This window comes from Pyrus communis, chromosome 14, assembly GCF_963583255.1.
Source record: "Pyrus communis chromosome 14, drPyrComm1.1, whole genome shotgun sequence".
Classification (NCBI taxonomy): Eukaryota; Viridiplantae; Streptophyta; class Magnoliopsida; order Rosales; family Rosaceae; genus Pyrus; species Pyrus communis.
In genome coordinates, this window is record NC_084816.1 from 20,971,224 (window position 1) to 20,991,934 (window position 20,711).

The 20,711-nt window shown below is 37.2% G+C and overlaps 3 protein-coding genes across 3 annotated transcripts; all 3 read right to left on the reverse strand.

Annotated features, from left to right (window-relative positions):
- Positions 1-729: 729 nt before the first annotated feature.
- LOC137715450 (small ribosomal subunit protein bS20c-like) lies at positions 730-2,494 on the reverse strand. Its single transcript, XM_068454785.1, has 3 exons — positions 2,299-2,494; positions 1,852-2,015; positions 730-1,086 (listed from the first exon to the last, which is right to left on the reverse strand). Exons 1-3 carry the CDS (start codon positions 2,453-2,455, stop codon positions 853-855), a joined length of 555 nt encoding a protein of 184 aa, XP_068310886.1. The 5' UTR covers positions 2,456-2,494; the 3' UTR covers positions 730-852.
- A 993-nt stretch (positions 2,495-3,487) lies between these two features.
- On the reverse strand, positions 3,488-11,994 carry LOC137715456 (uncharacterized). The gene is made up of 17 exons (XM_068454795.1): positions 11,840-11,994; positions 11,687-11,750; positions 11,396-11,504; positions 11,013-11,075; positions 10,692-10,795; positions 10,480-10,546; positions 10,291-10,362; positions 8,898-9,059; positions 8,425-8,498; positions 8,222-8,316; positions 7,449-7,556; positions 7,232-7,329; positions 5,711-5,848; positions 5,476-5,523; positions 4,889-5,003; positions 4,219-4,319; positions 3,488-3,824 (listed from the first exon to the last, which is right to left on the reverse strand). The coding sequence occupies exons 1-17, from the start codon at positions 11,907-11,909 to the stop codon at positions 3,738-3,740; spliced, it is 1,575 nt and encodes a 524-aa protein (XP_068310896.1). The 5' UTR covers positions 11,910-11,994; the 3' UTR covers positions 3,488-3,737.
- Positions 11,995-16,259: 4,265 nt separating this feature from the next.
- On the reverse strand, positions 16,260-18,935 carry LOC137716424 (protein CUP-SHAPED COTYLEDON 2-like). Its single transcript, XM_068455880.1, has 3 exons — positions 18,313-18,935; positions 17,824-18,107; positions 16,260-17,133 (listed from the first exon to the last, which is right to left on the reverse strand). The coding sequence occupies exons 1-3, from the start codon at positions 18,494-18,496 to the stop codon at positions 16,573-16,575; spliced, it is 1,029 nt and encodes a 342-aa protein (XP_068311981.1). The 5' UTR covers positions 18,497-18,935; the 3' UTR covers positions 16,260-16,572.
- Between the last annotated feature and the right edge of the window lie 1,776 nt (positions 18,936-20,711).

The following is a 20,711-nucleotide window of genomic DNA, read 5'->3' on the forward strand; positions in this document are numbered from 1 at the left end:
AATTAAGCAGTCTCAAAATCAACACGATGAACGGCACCTCAATCATTTTTGTTGTCAAAGTATACAAGAAGGTTGAACGGGATTGATTACCTGCTCCTAAAGAATGCTTCGCTTGGTGAACACACTACACTCCGGGTACTGTTATAGCAAAAAAAGCACATCACCGCTCACTGAAATCCGACAAGGAGGAGGAGAAGGATCGTCACACTCTCCTACTTCTTCCACTAATCAGGACTCTCCCTGTACTACTGATCAAACTTAGCTAGCTTTAGCCAGTAGCTGTTGCCATTTCCAACTTTATATATGTCGGGAAAATTTTACTTGAGAAGAGAGACTATTAACCGAGTCGAATTTTGTTTGAATGTGTAGGAAACGAGAGCATGGTCGAGTGTGTAATGGAAGTAGTTGAAGAAATGGAGGAGTTTTTGGGGGAGATTCTGAACTTGCTGATCAACTAGCTGACATACCAGAACCTCTTCTGGACGAGGGACTTTATGAGTGTATAGTTTCAGGTAGCTACTGGCAAACCTACGGAAAAGTAATAGATCGATCGAGTTCTCTCCCATCGTCAATGCATTGTTCTTCTCACATTCGCATTTCTGTGTAATGATTTCCACTCGAAGATGTCGGCTCTTGTTGGATCATGGAAGAAAAACTTCGTGCTGAAGTTACAGCATCAGTGAAAAATGACTTTAAATCTTATTTGATTGAACCTTGAATACTTCCCGATTTGAATACGGCTAATCATGTACCAAATAAAAGAGAAGTGTATACATTCAAAGGACAAATGCTACACATTACAAAGGCAAAATGTTATGGGAAACAAAAGACCGACCCAACAAAGGGGTTGTGTTAGACACTAGCAGCTTCTGGAGTTGGGGTGTACCAGCCATGGTGGACCTCAACAGCCTTCTTTCTTCGAGCCAGTCGAGACTTTCTCCGTGCTCCCGTATTCCTGTGCAGAGTTCCCACCTTTACTGCTTTGTCAATAATGGAGTATGCCTCTCCAATGAGCTTCTCAATAGAAAGGACCTCTTCGGGTGCAGCATCTGGCTTCTTCTTCAGCCCATCCAGAGCTTCCCAAACCTGGAAAAGGTCGCCAAATATTAATCAATGGCATTCCAATTTGAAATGCTAACCATTCCTTTCTCAGCAGGTAACAACGCTAACGGGGTCTTTCAAACATTATCTTCCCATTTAATAACAGAGCACAGAAGGAAACAACACACATTTAATAACAGAAACACCGGATAAAACAAAAACTTTCATGACAACTCGTACCATCTCTGCAAACATATAAACTAGCCCACGTATCCTTACAGTATACAAGCACATAGCTAACATTTTTATCTGAAATTACTCTGTTTTTAAAAGATGATGCTCCAAAACTACTAAGCAAAATAATTTCTCCGGCACAACTTGCGTTACACCAAATACCATCTATACAGTATCTTTGGTACAATTGCCTTTCCATAGCTTATAGAAAGATGCTCTTCAATACAAACATATAGATTAAGAAGTAAAGGTACAATTGCCTATCCACTTCTGGAAAGATGTCCTTAACTTAGAACAAGTATAATTTAACCAACCAAATGATGAATCCCAACGCAGAACTTGGTCGTTAACGTCAATTATTAGATCAATTTAGACAGTGATACGGTTGCACAATTAGATGAGAATCCAAGTATCAAACATGGTCACAAGAAGCAAAACCCATCAGTTAACAATGTAAGACAAGTACTTCCTTCAACCCGAATCCAATCAGAATAAACTTATATTACATACAATGCAAGCCAAAAGAAGCAAAACCCATCAGTTAAAATCTAATTAACTTGCCGAAAAGAGAAGTACCTTCTTCATTCGGGTTTTAATTTCGGATTTGCGGGATTTGTTGTAAATCCTCCTCTTTTCGGCCTGCCGAGCTCTCTTCACAGCAGAGTCGGGCTTCTTCGTAGCGACCTCACAAACAATGGAATGTCGAACCGGCCTCTGAAGTGGTTTCACAGCCAAATACCCTGAAAATAGACAAGAAAAAGATGTAATTTTTCTCTTTTGATTTAACATTCTGCACTGTAAGGTGCTGAAAAATTGGTGATAATATGATACAGAAACCAAAATTTTACACCAAAATGCGAAATCTTCCACCCCAATAACACGACTGGGACTTGTACAACTGGGCTTCTTCGTATCTCGAAAACCCCATATTTGAAATAGGAAAAGTTTCAAAATTTTCACGGTTGAAACAAAATTCCGAGAAGAAAAATGCAGTAATTTAAAGAGAGAGAGAGCTTTGATTACCTTTGGAGAAGAAATTGGGAGAAAGCATGGCTGAGAAACTGAGGGAAGTTGTGGAATGAGTAGTGGCAGAGGAAGTAGAAGGGCCATCGAGTGAAAGCTTGCCGAATCTTGAAGGGAGGGATAGGCATGGAGATAGGCAATGAACTGCAGCTGCCATCTCTCTCTCAAATTGTTTGAAGCTCTCTGTCGGCAGTGCAGAGGGAATGCTCTTACTCTGAATTTTATCCACTACGGATATGAAACTCCTATTTTACCCCTGGGCGAATTGGATGTCTGGAATTACTCTTCCGTCCATGATAATTTTATTTCACAAGTATTTTGTTAAAAAGGAGCGGCCTACATTTAAATGTGGGGTTGTCTGCGCTGGATGTTGGCCCTGCCGGCCGACGGTACATTAGTTTGTAAATCGTTGCCGGAAAGAGGGCGGCCACCCTGATCACGACGACTGAGTTGGGTAGGACTCGCTGTTATGAGTTGTCGGAATTTGGCCGGTTTAGCGGCCACAGGACCGAAGGGATGCCTCAAGAAACAAGTAATGGAAGGTAAATTTTTACAACATGCTGAAAATGTTAGTGGGTTAATGAATGCCCACAATGATATTGAAAACCTCGTAGACTTTTTCAATAACCACGCAGATTGGATTTGCAACATTGGTAGATGAATGAAAACATTGGCAGTGTTGATATGTAGACTTGGAAATGAAGGAGATCATTTTTCAAAAAGTGTGTTGTAAATTTTCAACATGTAATAATACGAAGTTGCTCTATAAATAGAGCACTCCGACTGCTATCAACATATATAGAAAAGAGAAAGAAAAAAAAGATAAATAACATCAGTATCTATTCCTCCCACTTTTATTAGTCATTCCATTGTGTTACAATTATAATGTGATATTTTACACTTGCTTTGCTCTTGTAACTAGTCAAGATCATCTCTCTAACTTTTACCTATTTATAACACTACATTATTTTACGAAGTCTATATGTTGTTCCAGGCAAATATGTTGACTTTGGAGTTTGTGAAAATGTCGAACGTTATTTTCATGTTGATTAAAAAGCTTCCATGATTTTGTAGTTTTAACCGATACTTTTACTGACACCGATATATTATCTAAAAAAAAGGCTTCCATGATTTTGTAGTTTTAACCGATACTTGTACTGAAACCAATATTTCTACCTTTAAACTGGAATTAAAGGAAAATTCTGTATCCTGAGAAACTTGAGAGAATTGTCTTTGATGCTATATGGAATTCCAAATTCCACTCTAGCTTTACGTATTTAAGTTCTGAACAGCAGGCAGTAATTCTCCTTTAAATTCACAGCTTAAAATTCAGGAGAATTCACATCTAAACACACTTCCACTGTTAATATGAACAAACTTTTGTAGGCAACATACGGTAAGAGTATACTCATAAGCTGCACACGGTGGCTGATGTTAGGCTAGAATCTGTCCTCCGTCACCACCATGGGTTGAGCCTCAAGGTGCTTCCTAGCTAGGTACGGACCCATTTTAACAGCTTCGTGCAACTGCGTACCGAAAGGAAAGGAACAAGAGAAGATACATGAGATGGTAACATGAGCGTTTACGAATGATTCGTTGTTTAAGAAAAAGAGTGAATTATAAAGATAAAACATTTTATTTTCTTATTTAAACCAATAGGTTACCATTTTCAGTTTTTTGTTCCACAACTTTTCCCTTCAATGGTTTTCAACTCTCCCCCCACATACACCAGACAATTCACACAGATGCACACGATGGCAATTGCACTAGGGTATATGGATCAAACAAAATTCAAGAAATGATATGTACACCAGCGTCCACTTAGGTCCGACCGTTTAAATTATTCCATGATGTAATCAAGGATCCCCAAAAACTCCCCCACTCTAGGAAATATAAAAATGAATGACGGTTATAACTAACCTTTGCCGCAATTCCAGAAAGAGATTGGTCGCTGGCAAGTTTACTTGACATGTTAAAAGCGGTGTGGATAGCCTTGCAGCAATTGTATCTGGCTTCCATACCTGCACAGTAATTTTCATTCACGTGAAATAGATAAGATACAAATAATTAAAGCCAGTTGAATTTCAGAACCCAAAATAAGAAACGAGAGTAGTCATTTTGTCCGAGTCCAAAGGAAATTCAGACACCAGAGGAAAGCATATTAAGGGTTTGCTAAATTCTGAAATATGCAACCAAACTTCAATTCAGAGGGAAAAGTAAATGATATAGCATAAAGCAGGAGAAAATCAGAGAGATCGTTGTAACAAAGATCATGCGATGATTCTATACAACGCCTTTTGTCAATTCACTCTCTAGTCAATGGACTTTTAGAAATTCATTCGAGAACCAATCCAAAATAATAATTTAGCCCATGCAAGATAATAAGTATTGGTTTTATCATTCAAAATACATACAACTGAGCACTGAAAAGTCAGAATGTATCACGTAGTTACGGTACCACTGGAAAGAATTATCTGTTATAAATTATTAGAGAAGTACAAACTGCAAACTAATTCCATGTAGTTAATTTTATGTATTTATAAACTTGCAACGTAATAAATTGAGTGAGTAGAGAAAAAGTGAACCAGACCTAGTTTAGTGGTTTCAGTAACTGGATCAGTTACTATATTTATTATCTCTTGCTTTGAGCAAATCTCCATCAGGCACCATGGGCGAGCCACCAACCCAGACAGCATTCGATATCCCTGAATTATCCACATTTAATAACCACAATAAATAGCAAAAATATATAAAATTACAAATATAAGCATCAGATGTACTAACAAGATAAATTTTTATATCTAAATTTCTACTATATGCCTACAGAAGTATCATCAAACTTCCAATTTTTAAATTTACTTTACACATTGTTCTTTACCACGTAGTCAAAGCGTAGTGCTTTGGTTACTGATAAACACTTCCAAAGGTGATCCACAATATAAAAGTAGTGTGCTTCCAAAAAGTAATTAGTAATTACAGTAACGAACAAAACAACAAACACAAAATGTTCGGCCAATTTAAGTATCATACTTACAGATGGAGTCTAAGGGGTACAACCAAACTAAATGGAGCATGTTACTTAAAACTCCAAACTTTCAATTATATACATGTTCAAAAAAGTATTCAACAGTCACACCACTAATAATCCACAATTCATGATTTTATTAAACGTCTCACCGCCAAACGAATTTCCGAATCCTGTTTGAGAACTGATAGGAAAAGACCCTGCCAATTGCATCAACAACTAAGTAAAACTTCCACACACTTTAAAGACTTAAATGACGCTGAAAAACAATTGATCTGTTCAAAGAAATTGTTGGATTCATGCAAAAGGATGAAAATCCAGAAAAAAATTTGGAGGTTTATGAAATAACATTTTGGGACAAAAATTAAGAAGGAAAAAGATGCTCACAGATGGTGTCAACTTTGAACTCTTAGATGCTGTTTCATAAATCAAGCGTCGAAGGCTTTCTTCTGCATCACTAGTCAGTATCATGCTGTTCACAGGCCGAGTTTCTCCAGAGATGTTTCCAAGGGCATGTAAGGCAGCCTTTATTTTTCATCAAAGAACCATTGAAGTAAGAATTTGAACGTAAACTACAACACACACTATCATCACCAAGTATTTGGACAGATCACAAAAACAGTTGTCAGTCAATTATTAGAAACATCTTATTATATCCCATGTTTACAATCCAAACTATTCATCATTTTATCGGGCAAAACCAATATTCCAATGGATGCAATCAAGGAATAAAGTTGTTTTAGGGTCCATGAAGGTTGTTGTTAGATGTGGTCAACACATAAGATCATCCGTGTTCAAGTACGTTATAGAAGGCATTCTAATCTCTCTCCCAAAGGAAGGTACGTGTAATAATCTGTTATCCCTGTTTACATGATATGGCAACTGAGATGGGCTGGAGCACAAAAGTAATGTTTAAATAAGGGTGTGAAATATGATGGCTCCTAGGGACAAGGGAACAAGGCCCGTTAGGGGACACTATATCATCAAGTGAACAGAGTCAACAAGTATGTGGCAATTAGTTTCCTACTTCGAAGCCTCATCCGGTCAAATAATTGTCAGAGATTCTAGAAAACACATCATAAGACACTGGCAAGCATTCAGATTATCCAAAGCTGATTGATTATTTAAATCGTTTTTTTGACTACGGCATTATTAATCCCTAACAAGTTTATATATATATATATATAAATACTCCCATGACACCTCTAAGCTCAACTATCCCCATTTAATTATAGATAACAATCTTTAACTGCTGGGAGAAGAATACTCACGGCTCAGGAGCTATTAAAAATTTTCATTTACAAGTTCATTGCGGAAGTTAAATTGTCAGACCATATTTATCACATAACCCCTATTTGGCACGCAAGGTGTATCTAGTAGGCTGCAACAGGTAGCGGATTTAGAAGCAGGAGAGTGTCGTACAGCATACTCAATAGTCCAAAAAAAGCAGGAAATTGTAGTATAGCATACTCGTCATTGTCATCAGCTTCCTTTACCAATTGAAAGGTGTATACCATGACCATGCAAAACATGATGTTCTTGCAATGCCTAGTTTTTCTACTCTTATTTCTGTATTCTTTGCTTGCATGTACTTTTATTACAAATAGACAGACAGACTAGTTTGTAGCTAAAATAAGTAGATTATCTTATACCACTATATCTCTTTCTACAACGAAGATTAATGAGTGTTCTAATCCTCACTGTGAATTTTAATCTTGGATCTTATAGTTAGGGTTAGCTTAGCTACTTACTAAAGATGCACACAAACACACTATTCGATACAGGAGAAGCTTTTCAGATTCAATCAAATTGGCAAATTAAAACATGATAAGGAACATAAAAAAATTGTACAAGAAAAGAGGGCTGGAGAACTTAAACCCATAAAGCGAAAAGACTAGATTCACTAACCAGTTGTTTACCACGTCCGTGCCTATCAAAGGCAGCATAGATGACATGCCTTGCAGCTGGTGGTGAACTTGACAATAGAAACTGCGCTCCTTGAATGGCTAAGATCATATTCCCATAAAACCAGGTATAAATATTAACTTCTTGATGATGATAGGTAGATATGTTTCACGTTATGAAAATCATTTCCCAAGCCTAGAGAAGGTACTGGCATACTTACATGACCCTATTTGACCCAGTGCTTCAAGAGCAGATTCACATTCATCTATTTCTTGAGTATCGGATGAACTAAGTATCCCGTCTATGGCTGATAATACGGTTTTTACACCTGGAAAATCAAAATTAGTATCAAAAGCAATTCGTGACAGTTTTTTCGGTTTTACGATCTTTGGTAAAGCATTTTTTTTTTTTTCTTTAGTAACAAATCTCAAAGTTTACCCTTTGAAATCATTTAAGATCGTCCCCATTTCAAAAGAGAATAAGTAGCATGCGACAGAAGAAATATATTTGTATAACTGTATGTATATAGCAAATTCACCTAATGTTATATGCTGGATCACTAAGTGATTTGAGTGACATACCATGGTCCAAGATATTATTTTAGCGCTCTCTTTCAAAACCTAATGGGAAATTGGGGGCCAATTGCAACTGGAGATTTGGGGGTAGCCTTGATTCCATTGGATCAATGCAAGCAAGCAAGCCAAAAAACTAAAACTAAGAAACAAATAATGGGTGTCCACTAAAGCAGACTCTTTTCTTCTTCTTTTTTGGTCAGAGAATGGGATGGCAAGCACCTTAACAGCGATTAATGATATCTGTCCTCGTAATACAGGTAAAAAAGCTACCAAATGTGCCAGAAATATGCAGGCACTAGACTACAGGGGCATCTTATATGCAGGATGAAAGGAAAAAACAATGATTTTATGATACTCTGGAATGATGTGAGCAGATATTATTCATCATATTACAAATTTCCAAATCTGTGAGACTTACTTAATTCATCAGCAAGTATGTAATTCTCCTTGGACAGAATTCTTCCACTAATCATCATTGCCCTTGTTCTTAAAATCGACTCCATTGATTTGTTGCTACAAATGTTATACAATGATATTATGTTGTGTCACTTCTGTCTCTAAGACTTTAGGCAATATAGAGTATTCAAAACGAAACAGATAACAAAAATATTGTTTAAGCACCTGATTATAGAACTAAGCAGTTGCAGAAGGGTGCTTGCAGACAAAAACTCTCTACCATGCTCGATCTCTGACAACTTTATCATTTGAGCACATACAACAAGAACATCTCAACATACGGTTTTTAAGCAAGGAAATAGACTGTCAAAAGAAAACAATACCAGAAATTTGGAATTCTTTATCGATTGGATTGTAAAAGAAAAATTGAGAAAACTTAATACATGCCATTCACTTGGAGATAAAACATACAAATTAAGGGCCACAGTTCTCTTAAGCATTGTGTACTAAACATTGGTCCTCGAACAAAGTAGTGGACCTGCTTTTTTCATCTTAATATAATATATGTATGCTTAGTTGTTCTGCATAACTGATTTGTAAGTTTCAACACAGCATGCAGAAGATCGTTTTGCAGATTGTGCGTGAGAGAGAGAGAGAGAGAGAGAGAGAGAGAACAGTGTAGATGACCAATGGCCAACCTCATACAAAAGTTCCAAAATGCTCAAGGTTGAAAGGGTATCAGTTGTGTTGTTGATTTCTGCCTCAAAAAGTCCAAGTAGATTTGACTTTTGAACTACTGATGCTACATCGGCGGACACAGAGACTAGCTTCACTATCAAAGCCAGAACCCGGACCCGTCCCTGCAAAACATTAATATGATTTTTCTTTAAAAGACTTAAGCAGAGAAAATCAGAAAATAATCTAAAATCAAGCGCAGTAGCATATATGATTAATATCAATATACATGGAAGTTTGTACAGAGATTGTAAATGCATACAAAAACATTTCGTTTGACTGTCTAAAATTGGTACGTCTATATTAATGGATTAAACTATAGCTTGTTTTATTAACACCCCACATTTTGATGACTACACCCCACGTACTTAATACACCCCACATTTACTTTTTAAATTAAAAATTTTCTTAACACACCCCATGTATTTTCCAATACTACCCTCACAACTCACACCTCACATCTCGTACACCCCACACCTCACATCTCACACACCCGACAATCATCAACTAATTAACCACACATCAAACTCTTCATCTCTTTCACACAATAGAATAATCCACATTTTACAGACAAGAAAGATGAATTAAATTGTATAAAATCTCCATCTTGCCATTTGATTTATAAACATCCGTCAAATTTTCTTGAACAATCATGTTGGATTCTAAGAAGCCTGATGAACAAATGGTAGGAAATGTTCTTATAAGGTCATGTCAGTTCCAACCAGCCAAAAAACATTGAATTTCTTCATCATCAAACAGCCGCAAGAATATTACATTTATTACGTCTTAAAATTTTACAACATTCTCCAGTTTTCTTCCTATTTCTTGGATTCCAACTAGAGCAGGGCTTTGCAAAAAGTCAAATTTTTATTCCATTATTTAAATAATTTCTTGAATGTGAAAACCAATGAATGAACGAGGAGCAAAACTCGATTTTTTTGTTCCATTCATCAAAAGATATATTTTCATCAACTTGTTTGTGTTTTTAGGGTTTTGTTCTACAATGGGAGAGTAAGAGTAGCTTTGAGGGCTCGAATAGTCATTTCATATTAGAGTTACAAGTTGTTTAGAAGTACATTTTTAAGTGGGGTGTATTCAGCAACATGTGGGGTGTTAATAAAAAAACCCTTAAACTATCCTCAACTTCTTACAACCACTTTAATATATGCCTCTGATGCACATGTCAACAGCACAAATTAGTCAAATATCACTACAGTGTTGTGTAACAGAAAAATGCGAAAGACCAGCATCGCTGATAACTAGTTTTCTTTTACAGTTCTTTCACTAAAATAACAACCAAATTTCAGGAAAGTTTAACTGTATATTTATAAATCACAAAAGTAACAGTCACCCTACCACTGACGAGCATTGGGCTGCTAGAGCCCCAAGATGTGTAGCTTCTTTAGTATTAGCTGGGAAAACAATATCCTACATATTGACAGCAAGGGATTTTCATAAGTTATCACAGTGCAGGTATTCATTAAAACAACATTTAAGGAGATCACATTTAAAGTCAGAGTAGAGCAGTAAATGTGATGTCCATACTATGCCCTTGGGAGAACCAGCTATCTTCTCTATTGCATCCATTGCTAGAGTTGCAACTTTTTCATTGCTAGACACCAGAAGAAAAACATTATCATGAACATCAAAGATAAAGGCAAAAATGAAAACGAGAAATAATTTACCCCAAAAAAAACAAGACTAAAAAATAATAAAAGATCCAAGTATTGATCTTCAACTTAAAATTTGAACCTTACCCATGAATGAGGCAATCAAGCAAAAGAGGATATATATCGTGGTCAAGTATAAGGCGTGTTGCAGAAACAGAACCTTCATTCAAATTCTCGAGAAGGCAAGAAACCTGAAGGTTGTTTTCATGACAACAGGTTACACTAGCCAATAAAGTTGCCAGTTACTTACATAAGTTTCAACTTTCAACTCCCCCAAAAAACAAATTGAAATCAAATATACAATAATCCATAACAAACAGATAAAAAGTATCTAGTTAGGAAGTAGGAACAATAACATTCAGCAATCTCAAAATAAAGCAAAGAAGAGTAGGAAGTTTTTATACGTACCGTTGTACAAGCTAAAGATTTGACTTCCTGAGACTCTGCCGTCAGACCAACTTGTACAAATGGCTGAAGAAGAGCAAAGGGAGAAGTTTAAGAATCTAGATAGACACAGAATACATACAAAAGCGGCTTTATTTGTGAAGATTAATGGGGTTTATACTATGGCTTAATTTCTTTTATTTGATTGAACCAGAGCAACATGTTCATCGACAGAGCATCCCTTACGGCATTCCGATACATCATAACACGAAAGCTTTCAAGTGTCATCAAAGAAGGATTAACTGTATCCTAATCAAATTCGGGAGAACCCCGCTTTCTTTTTCCACAATAACACGAATAAATTCATCAACGACATGCAATCAGTTAGCACAACAAATGAGGCATACCATGAACTGGGGGATGAGAGAAGCGCCATATTTTGTCTTGAACACCCTTTCCAAAACAGCAACCAGTGTGCTTTCCAGACCCGGCACATCGGTTTTCGTTTGCAGAGCACTGCAGACGAGAAACAAAACAAATTCAATACAGACCACGGTTAGGTTTCATGAAAAATCTGGCGACTTTCATCAAACAGTTGACATGCACACAAACCCACAACCAAAAATTGAGAGGATATTGAAATCGAGCACAAAAACTTGGAAAAAAAAATTAAGGGTAGAAGCAGAAAAAGGGCTTACTTGAGAATGACGGGAAGTGGGAAGCGATTGAGGAATTCCTTAGCTGAATCGTCGTTTTGAAAACCTGCAAAAGGAAAAAAAACAGTGATATTTGTTAAAAAATTGGTTCGTAAAAACTGGAAGGAAAGCGAGCGGAAAATGGTTAGTGCTTACCGGCGTAGTTCGCGAAATCGGAAGCAGCTTCGAGTAGCTGAGTTGGGTCGTCTACCGAGTATTCCTCCATAGCTTACAGCACAAGCAGTCGCACTGAAACGCTTCTATGGTTCTGAGAGAGAGAGTGTGTGCTGGCAAACCAGCAATGGACTTTAACACGCGTTCAGTAGAGGGGACTACGAAATTAAGACGTGTCGGTTCAGTCTGTGATTGTGGACTGGGCCAAATTCATAGCCTGATGGCCCACCAATAGAGATTTTTTTTTTTTGTTTTTTTTTTTTTTTTTACTCAAATGATAGATTTTGTTAGATTAGTCACCGACAGGGTTTGAACCCATGTTGTCATGCAAGAGCTCAACACCTTTCTATCACTGTGATAAAGGACCACTTGCACACCAATAGAGATATTTCACCACACATTGATGTGCAAAATTAATATTCTTCCTGTTTTGATACCACATAAGGTGGTGTACTTTTAGTTATCGCGTCAAATGATATGCCAAATCAGAGTTGATGATTCCAAAAAATATATTTGTGAGAATTCGAACTCAAGTGGAGAATTCTAAAAATTCGCTCACTTTTTATTTGTTATTTAATGGTTATGCTTTTAAAAACAGTCGATTTAGAAATGTTCATTTTTCATAAGTATCAAACAAATTGACGATTTTTATTAACAACTAACATCCTCTTAATATGTGGTCTATAAATTTGATAAGGTTGGTTCATTTTTCATTTCATTTTTAAATATTGATTTGAGTTGTGACGCTAGCTTTTGCGACTAATGAAGGACATTTTGGGTGTCTAGGCCCATATGGAGTTGGGGGAATGGCAATTCTTCTATGATACTTTTTGTTTGCATTGGGCCTTTAGCCCACCACTATAATCTTATAGTATATATCTTTTATGTATCAGGTTCGATTATCGTTCAATGTGAATTTAGTATAAATTATTATGATGTCTGATTGTGTGGCATAGTCCAAATACTCCACCCGTTAGTATAAACTATATCGTTGTATCACAAAAATTAAAATATAACTCAATCTACATAAACAAACCAAACCAGTCCATTTTAGTTGGTTTGTCGGTAGATTCAATCCTTTTGACATCATAAGTAAATAAACAAACGTTTTGTATTCTTTTACATGTATCAAATAAAAAGGAACTATTTGATAATTGATATGGAGATGTTGAAGAAAATAAATTACAACTTTATTCTTGGAGATAAAATGGTTGATATCACTATCTAAGAAGAAATAACTAATTTTTCATAATTGTGCGCGATGCAGATTGATTTGATTTGGCTGGCATTATTGTTCACACGATTTTCGCCCAACTCTATAAAAATCAAGATAATCCCAATGTCAAGTTATTCAATCAAATCATTGTTATAAACATATCCATATATATGTTAGATGTGTAAGAGGATACGAATAATAAGCCAAGAAATACCAGAGATGCAATCATACGCATAAGAAAAAAGGCCTTGATATATAAAACAACCAAAATTACACAGAGACTCATAATTCACTTCTCCTTCCATAAATTCCAAACCCTAGCTTTTAGTGTTTGGCTCTTTCTCGTTTGGTTTCTTTCTGTTTGGCTTCAGACCCATATATACTTTCATACCCTCACCCTCTGCAAAGGAAAGTCTAAAAACCAAAACCAAACAGGGTACAACGCGTGCCATGCTATTTCCATGAACAAATCCTCCAATGGTCCTCCAAATGGTCCCGCGTACGTGCCCTCCACAACACACATACCCTAAAATGTCACACTACTCATTGCTTTCCCATATATACACAGATCATACCCGTCCAATATCAACCTTAATGTACCTTAAACTGCTGACCACAAGTCATCATCCACCATCATTATGGACTTCCACCAATGGGTTCCTTCCACGTGGCGGGAGATCAACGTGGAGCAGCTTGCATGATTGCACAATATTTTGTCATGCCATGCATCTTTGGTTGGATTTTTCCAAGCTTTTAGGGTTTCTGTAGGAAATGACAAGGGCCCGCGGGCAGTAATTGTTCCAAAATTAAACACCAACTGGCAACAGATTTTCCATTTTTTTGCATAAGCAGAATACCCGTTTAATAACTTTTGTTCGTTTGTTTATTTTTTTCATATTACTAAGGATAAAAATGAGACGGAATTTTTAGCTCAAGTGGGTAAAAACGTCTCCGCAAAGCTGAATTCCCAGCGTTAAAGCTGGTTTTAGGGTTTCCCTTTGTACATTTGGATAGGGAAATGGGGATTTCAAGGGTTCTACGCTCCAATGGATGAGCTAAATGAGAGTTATCCCACTTCAAGATATAACCTAAACCTTAAATGGGAGTTTAAGTGTTTTACTTACACCCCCTCTTCTCTTATTGGAGCACGACTCCAATAGGATGAGCAAAACTAGAGCTCCCCCACTTCAAGATATAATCTAAACCCTAATTATGCCACTTTTTATAGTAAGCTTGGCCTGGTGTTCTACTTACGCCCCTTTTTTCTCTCATTCGAGCATGAACAGGGACAAAGAGTGGAACAGGTGGCGGTAACTCCTACCTAAGCGCTGAAGAAGCTATGAGAACATCCCTTTTTACATATCCGAGACTCTGTTTAATTTCCTCCTCTCCCACTATTGGTTTCATCCAAAGAAATGAAAATTATGAGTAGAGTAATGCAGCCGTCCAAACAGTGAGGAAAAGTAAATGCAAGGTTGCATAATGTGTTTGCTAGCATGGTCCCTCCCCTAAGCTAATAAGCTAAGCTAACAAAGAAAGAATACAATGTAATGTAACAGAGAGATAGAGTACTAAATGTATCCCTTCTACAGGACTATATATCTAGGGGCCGGGAGTACCCCACTGGGAGGGCAGTGTCCTCAAGCCTCAAGGGTCTCTATGCTTACCCCTAGAGTCTCTGTGCGACATGTGAAAGGTAACCATCTATGTCTACCAAATTCAACTCACCATTAATTGATTTGGATGATACACCTCTGTGGCAGGTCTCAACAACAACAATAATCCACCAAAAAAATAAACCGATTATGAAAGATCACAAACACAGATTTGGTATGTTAAAACTGGCAATTAGCCTAATCATATTTTAAACAAAAAAAACCGAAAGGAAAATCATGTCACTATTCATTCGCACAATGTAGTTTGCCCAGTTTCAACTTTCATACAACGCGCCATTAGACAATGAGGATGCTAACTGCCCTTCCTTAAATTTAACTGAACTGTTAGCCTAAACATGACATAATCCTATTATAATTAGAAGGGACAAGTGTCACATCCTATATTTGTTGATCTTGGTAAGGGAGTGCTTGAACTCATTAAATTAAGAGATTTTTAAGCGTGAACCGTCACACGAGATGGTACACCATGTGTTTCCATATAAATGATGTGTGTTAAAAGGGTAATAACTTAAAAATTAAAATTTTTCACTACTTACATAAAAACACGTGATGTACTATCTGTGTTCCTATCACAATTAAAAATTTCTCCATTAAATTGGACCACAATCTCAAATGTACTGTAGAAAATATCAGTCCTTGTAGTAACGTTGTGTAAAGTATAATATAACACTATATATGGGTGCCTTGAGTCCATTTGTGGTAAGAATCTATAGTAGTTATATAATTGAAAATTGCATTTCAAATTTACAACCAATAATTACGGAGATAATTCCAAATTAATTTCTTTGAGTCCAACACCCTCGGGAAACTAAACAAGTCATCAAGGCTGATCAAAATAAGAGATGCAGCACAACTTAATGACTGCCAAGGGCTGCCTCATCATGAACGAAGTGATAATTGAGTTCAATATACGGAGTACGAGCTTAATGAATCTGATTAGCAGGAAGATAGGTGATACTAAGGTTGTCACAATGCAGAAGCACGAAAATAGAGACGTACACCAAGCCCACCAAGAAGAAAATAGCATGGGTAAGAGAGCGATGCTCAGACACAACACTAGATCATGAAAACTGTTAGGTTACTTTTTGAAACGCTAAAAAATGAGATTAGTGCCAGCCAAGATAAACAAAGTAATCGATGAAATTAGTGTCTAGATAAACAAGGTAACCACTGATAGCTAGTATATATATAGATAGTTTTTATTTCTTTTTCCAACTAAGAAAATGAAGACTACGAAGAAATTAGAGGTAGCGCAAGTCCCTTTCATGATCTTTTATGCCTTATCTTACAAGTGCAATAATGCTATGAAACAGGACTCGAAGCTCTACATCTGTAAGATAATAATTGGCAAACCCAAAGCAGAAATCAATGAGGCAAATCCCAAACCCACCAGATCGACTTATTAACATCCCAATGACAAATCAAACATCATCACAAAGAATAAGTGCAATTACCATTTAAAGCAAACCCAGATTTTCTTCAGAAAAAGACACTGCAAACCGCATCAGAATATCTAATTAAATAATGCAAGATGCAGGTGAATCAGATTCACCTGTCACTGTTCCGATCAATTACTACAGACACATATACCGTCCCGCATATCACAGTAAAAAAGCACTTACTGAATTTACCCTCAAATTAATTACTTAGTTAATTAAACAACACCATAGAGTTTTAATCATAGCATAAAACAAGCATAAACTACTGATAAAGTCATCTGAAATACCGAAACTATCCCTACTACTGCTAATTGCACTGCACAACGATCGTTTTAGACGAAATGTCTTATAACGCCCCCGCACGCGTGGGAACCTCTAGGGTTTTCAAAGGCACTCGGTCTTGTAGTAATTCCACATGCAATCCAGCTCCGTGGGCCCCATGGCCCTGGCTTCCTCAGGTGCCGGAGGCCAGTTCCCGGTGCAATCGACAGAGGATCCACCGCCAGCAAAAGAGCCGCCGACGTGGACAGGGGGATGAGACGGCACTGGGGAGAAGAAGGGCAGCTGGAGATTCTCCTGCAGAGACCGGAGGCTCGGGAAGGCCGAGACGCCGCCGAAGCTCTGCGGCTGGGGCGGCGGAGGGCGAGCCAAGTCGAAGCACGAGGCTGAGAAGTTGAAGCCATTTTTGTTGGGGTTGGTGGAGAAACAGGACACGTGCTCCCTTGAGATTGGACTGTCGTAAGAGCTGCCGTCGCCAGCGGCGGAGACGGGTTGGTAAGGGGAGGAATCGAGGAGGGGCGGGAGGGAGACGGAGGAGGGGGAGCTGGGTTCTGGGTAGAGGGAGATGCTGCTGGTGGAGCCGTTGCCGATCCGGGTCTTCTTGGATCCCAGTCCGTTGGCAGCCGACCCGCTTTTCTGAAAAACCCGGGAAATGACCCACTCGTCCTGCACGTGTGAATCAATGCCATGGGCGACATTGGTGAAAAGAAGAGTCAGCTTTTTGTGAAAAATTAGCAAGGGTAGGTGCTGACGTTCCTATATGCATGATTTAAACCCTAATGCAATTAATGCCCAACAAAAAAATCAAAATTGCAGAACACGAGGAGAGCTTATAGAAATTAATAGCAGAATAATAATGTGACCTATTTCGATAAACTATATGTACATTAGAAAAATATCGAGCGATTAATGTGGAAAAAAAACATTACATGGAAATGTAATGATACTTGAGAGAGGAAGTTGAACTCGGGCTTTCACATGCATATATGAATGTTTCAAGTAACTGAGATCTTGCTTCAGAATTGTTATTTATGCTCAAAATTTTCAAGTTTCAGGTGTTTGATGTTATGATACAAGACAGCTTGGAGGAGAGAATATAGGGAGTACCAACAGAGAGATCCTCTACCAGTAAATGCCATTAATTGACAAGTGATTCATCAGTACAATCTACATAGAAGGTTATACTTACCTAACCCTAGCTAGCAACCCCCACAGTACCAACTAATTTACCTAACCCTCGCTATAAACGATACGAGACTTCTTAAAATAAAACTTTATTACATGTTAAAATGTTGCTTAGAAATGCATGATCGTTAAAGTTTCCATTAACTTTCTAGAGAGAGTGGGTGAGAGGACCTTGGTGCTTCTGGAGAGATAGTGGTAGGCAAATCTGCCCTCGAGGCGGTACTCATGCATGATCCAATTGGACTTTTCACCCTTGGGGGCTCTGCCGCGGTAAAAAACCAACGTCTTCTTCATCCCGACGAGCGCACATGTCTTAGAGCTGTAAATCTCCCTGTCCTTCCCGGTTGCTTTCCAGTAGCCAGCTTCCGTGGCCCTGTTGGTTCGGAGCCCCGTCGGGTATTTCCGATCGCGCAGGCTGAAAAAATACCACTCTTTCTCGCCCATCTTTGCCTTGTCTGCAAAATTAATCAGCACCCAACACTTATAAACTAATTATAATCAAAATCAAACATTTGGAAATTAATTATTTCAAGTTATTTAGAAAAAAAAAATGTTGTGATTAATCGAAACCCAACACTGTAAAGTAAATTATTTCAAGTTATGTGTAATAAATATTGGGATTAATTAAAATGAGGCGGGGTTGATTAGTTGATTAATTACCAGGGAGCTCCCAAGGCTCGCACTTGTTAAGGTCGACTTCAGCAATGGCGCGGCCGGTGAAGCTGCCGTCGAGGACCTTCTTGAGGAGGTAGTAGGTGATGAGCTCCTCGTCGGTGGGGTGGAAGCGGAAGCCGGGAGGCAGATAGGTGTCGTGATCAAAGTGGGTGGAGAAGTTCATGTCCATATGGGTGTTCAGAGAGAGAAGTCAAAAAAAAAATAAATAAATAAACAGAGAGAAAGTAGTTGGGAAGAAAACCCCAAGGGAATTTTGGAGGGGTCTGGGAAAGAGTGGAGTGTAGTGAGGGGTTTTGAGGGTGTGGGGGGAGGCGAGCGTTTGATTTGTAGCTGCAATATTTGGTTTTAGAGAGAGGAAGAGTGTGGAAAGGGTTTAATGAATCTGAATGGCAGACGGGAAAAAGTGAAGGGAGAGATACAATAAGGTATGATATAGCTGGAAAAATCTCTGTGGCTGTTTTTCTCTGCTCTGTCCTCTTTCCTCTCTGCCATATCCATTACCCCTTTCTCTCTCCTCTCTAGAGAGAGATTGAGAGAGAGAGAGAGAGAGAGAGTGATGTATGTTTCTGAGGGAGTGGGCTGTGCAGAGCTAGGGGAGTCTGTTTTGAGTATGCGTGCGTGCGTGAGAACGTGTGCAGGTAATCTCTGTCACTGAAGAAAACGAAAGGGAGGGAACAGGAAGTAGTTTTATGAGAAGAATTAGGATTCTCTCTTTCTCTTTTCATTCTTGTTTTCTTATATTTTTTATTTTATCTTTCTTTTTTTATAAAAAAAAATTAATATAAAATATTAACTTTACTTAATTATAACAATTCAAATAGAAAAAAAGAGAATGAGAGTAAAAAAAAAAAAAAAAAAAAGAGAATCCTCTCCTCAGAAAACCCTTTTGGGTTTTTGCGAGAGAGGAAAACAAATTTTTAATTTTTGTATTTTCCGTTTCTAAAGTACTCATAAGAAAAAATGGAGATGTAGAGATTTTCACCATGTTTCGATAAAGCTGTTCCCAATCTCTCATGTCAGTACGGTACATACTAATAAATCCAATACAAGCACAGACAGCGTTGATGATTTAATACACACCATCGATCTAGCATCATAATTTTTATTATTTCAAATATTTTATTTTATTTTAGTTTACATTTTCTCTGATAAGTACAAATTTGTAAATGGGATGCAGAGATGTCTGATAATACCAGTACTTTTTTGGCAAGCTTATGTTCTTTTAAGAGAAATAATTAAAAAAAAAAAAAAAAAGGGTTTAAGGTATTTTGTGTACTTGTTATCAAAATGTAATTAAGGTATTCCTTTTAACGTTGGAAGTTGACCTAAATCAAGTACAATCCAAGTCTATATTATGACCTAGAGCAGTTAATTATTCTTCACAAAATTAACTTCTCTAAAAACATGAGAAAACTAATGAAATCAAACATATGAGCTATAGAACCAATACAATATGTGTTTTTGTTAATTTTTGCGTCATGGGTTGTGTCCTGAAAGTAACATGCGAAACTAATGCATAAGAAAAAAGAGCATGCATGGTTTCTGGTATTCTGCAAAACCTTTGCATTATTTTTTGCATTCACTTTTCCGTATAAAGATTTTGGTAAAAGAACTGAAGCTTTGGAAGTGAGATAGAGAGAGTGATTGGATTTTCGTACTACTGCTTTACTTTTTAACACTGTTGGAGAGTAACATATTACAGTCAGGAAGTAGCTAAAAGTAAAGTCGATCCTCAAAAATTTATATAGGGCAGAGTCAGATAAATAAGATGAAACGAAAAGGTGCTGTATAACAGTAGTGTAATAGTATTACAAGAATAAGCTAAAAAGAAAACTAGAGCTTTGGTTCTTATACTTTCATTGAATTGGAGCTTTGTGATAGACTTAAAAATTCGTAAGCATTGGTGTAGAGTAATGATTTTTTTGAGTAATTACATTAGAGTTTTTGTTTTTTTTATTAGTTGGTCCTTAAAACTCCTTATTTTGAAAGAAATTTTTGCCGTGTTATATAAAATAACCATTATTCCACATTGTAACAAATTTAAATAACAATACTCTACAAATTTTAAACTTATAGACAAACTTCCACCCAATGCTCTTAGGGATCAATATTTTAATTTTCTCTAAATTAAATTGTTTAATAATTAATGTAGTAGTTAATTAGATGATGCTATATTTAACTGATGAATTGTACAAAATCAATTTCTAGTACTATACAGAAAAAGACTTTGCAATCATTTTCCAGGGACCAGGATCCTCACCAGATCCATTCCCTAGGGATCATGCAATCGTGTCCGTTTATCGTATATCGTACGGTCAATTTTTGTTAGGTATTATTTATATTTGAATTTTAAATTTTAAATGATTTATGACCGCACAATATAC

Bases quoted from the DNA above. Each gene is read 5' to 3' on its own strand.
- LOC137715450 (XM_068454785.1), bottom strand. From the start codon at position 2,455: ATGGCAGCTGCAGTTCATTGCCTATCTCCATGCCTATCCCTCCCTTCA. The intron at 2,016-2,298 runs GTAATCAAAGCT...GTCTATTTTCAG, and splicing joins TCCCAATTTCTTCTCCAAAG to GGTATTTGGCTGTGAAACCA. The intron at 1,087-1,851 runs GTACTTCTCTTT...GACCTTTTCCAG, and splicing joins TTAAAACCCGAATGAAGAAG to GTTTGGGAAGCTCTGGATGG.
- LOC137715456 (XM_068454795.1), bottom strand. From the start codon at position 11,909: ATGGAGGAATACTCGGTAGACGACCCAACTCAGCTACTCGAAGCTGCT. The intron at 10,363-10,479 runs GTATGGACATCA...GTCAATATGTAG, and splicing joins CTGGTTCTCCCAAGGGCATA to GATATTGTTTTCCCAGCTAA. The intron at 7,330-7,448 runs GTAAGTATGCCA...ATATGATCTTAG, and splicing joins ACTGGGTCAAATAGGGTCAT to CCATTCAAGGAGCGCAGTTT.
- LOC137716424 (XM_068455880.1), bottom strand. From the start codon at position 18,496: ATGGACATGAACTTCTCCACCCACTTTGATCACGACACCTATCTGCCT. The intron at 18,108-18,312 runs GTAATTAATCAA...TTAATTTTGCAG, and splicing joins CGAGCCTTGGGAGCTCCCTG to ACAAGGCAAAGATGGGCGAG. The intron at 17,134-17,823 runs GTCCTCTCACCC...TCACACGTGCAG, and splicing joins ATCTCTCCAGAAGCACCAAG to GACGAGTGGGTCATTTCCCG.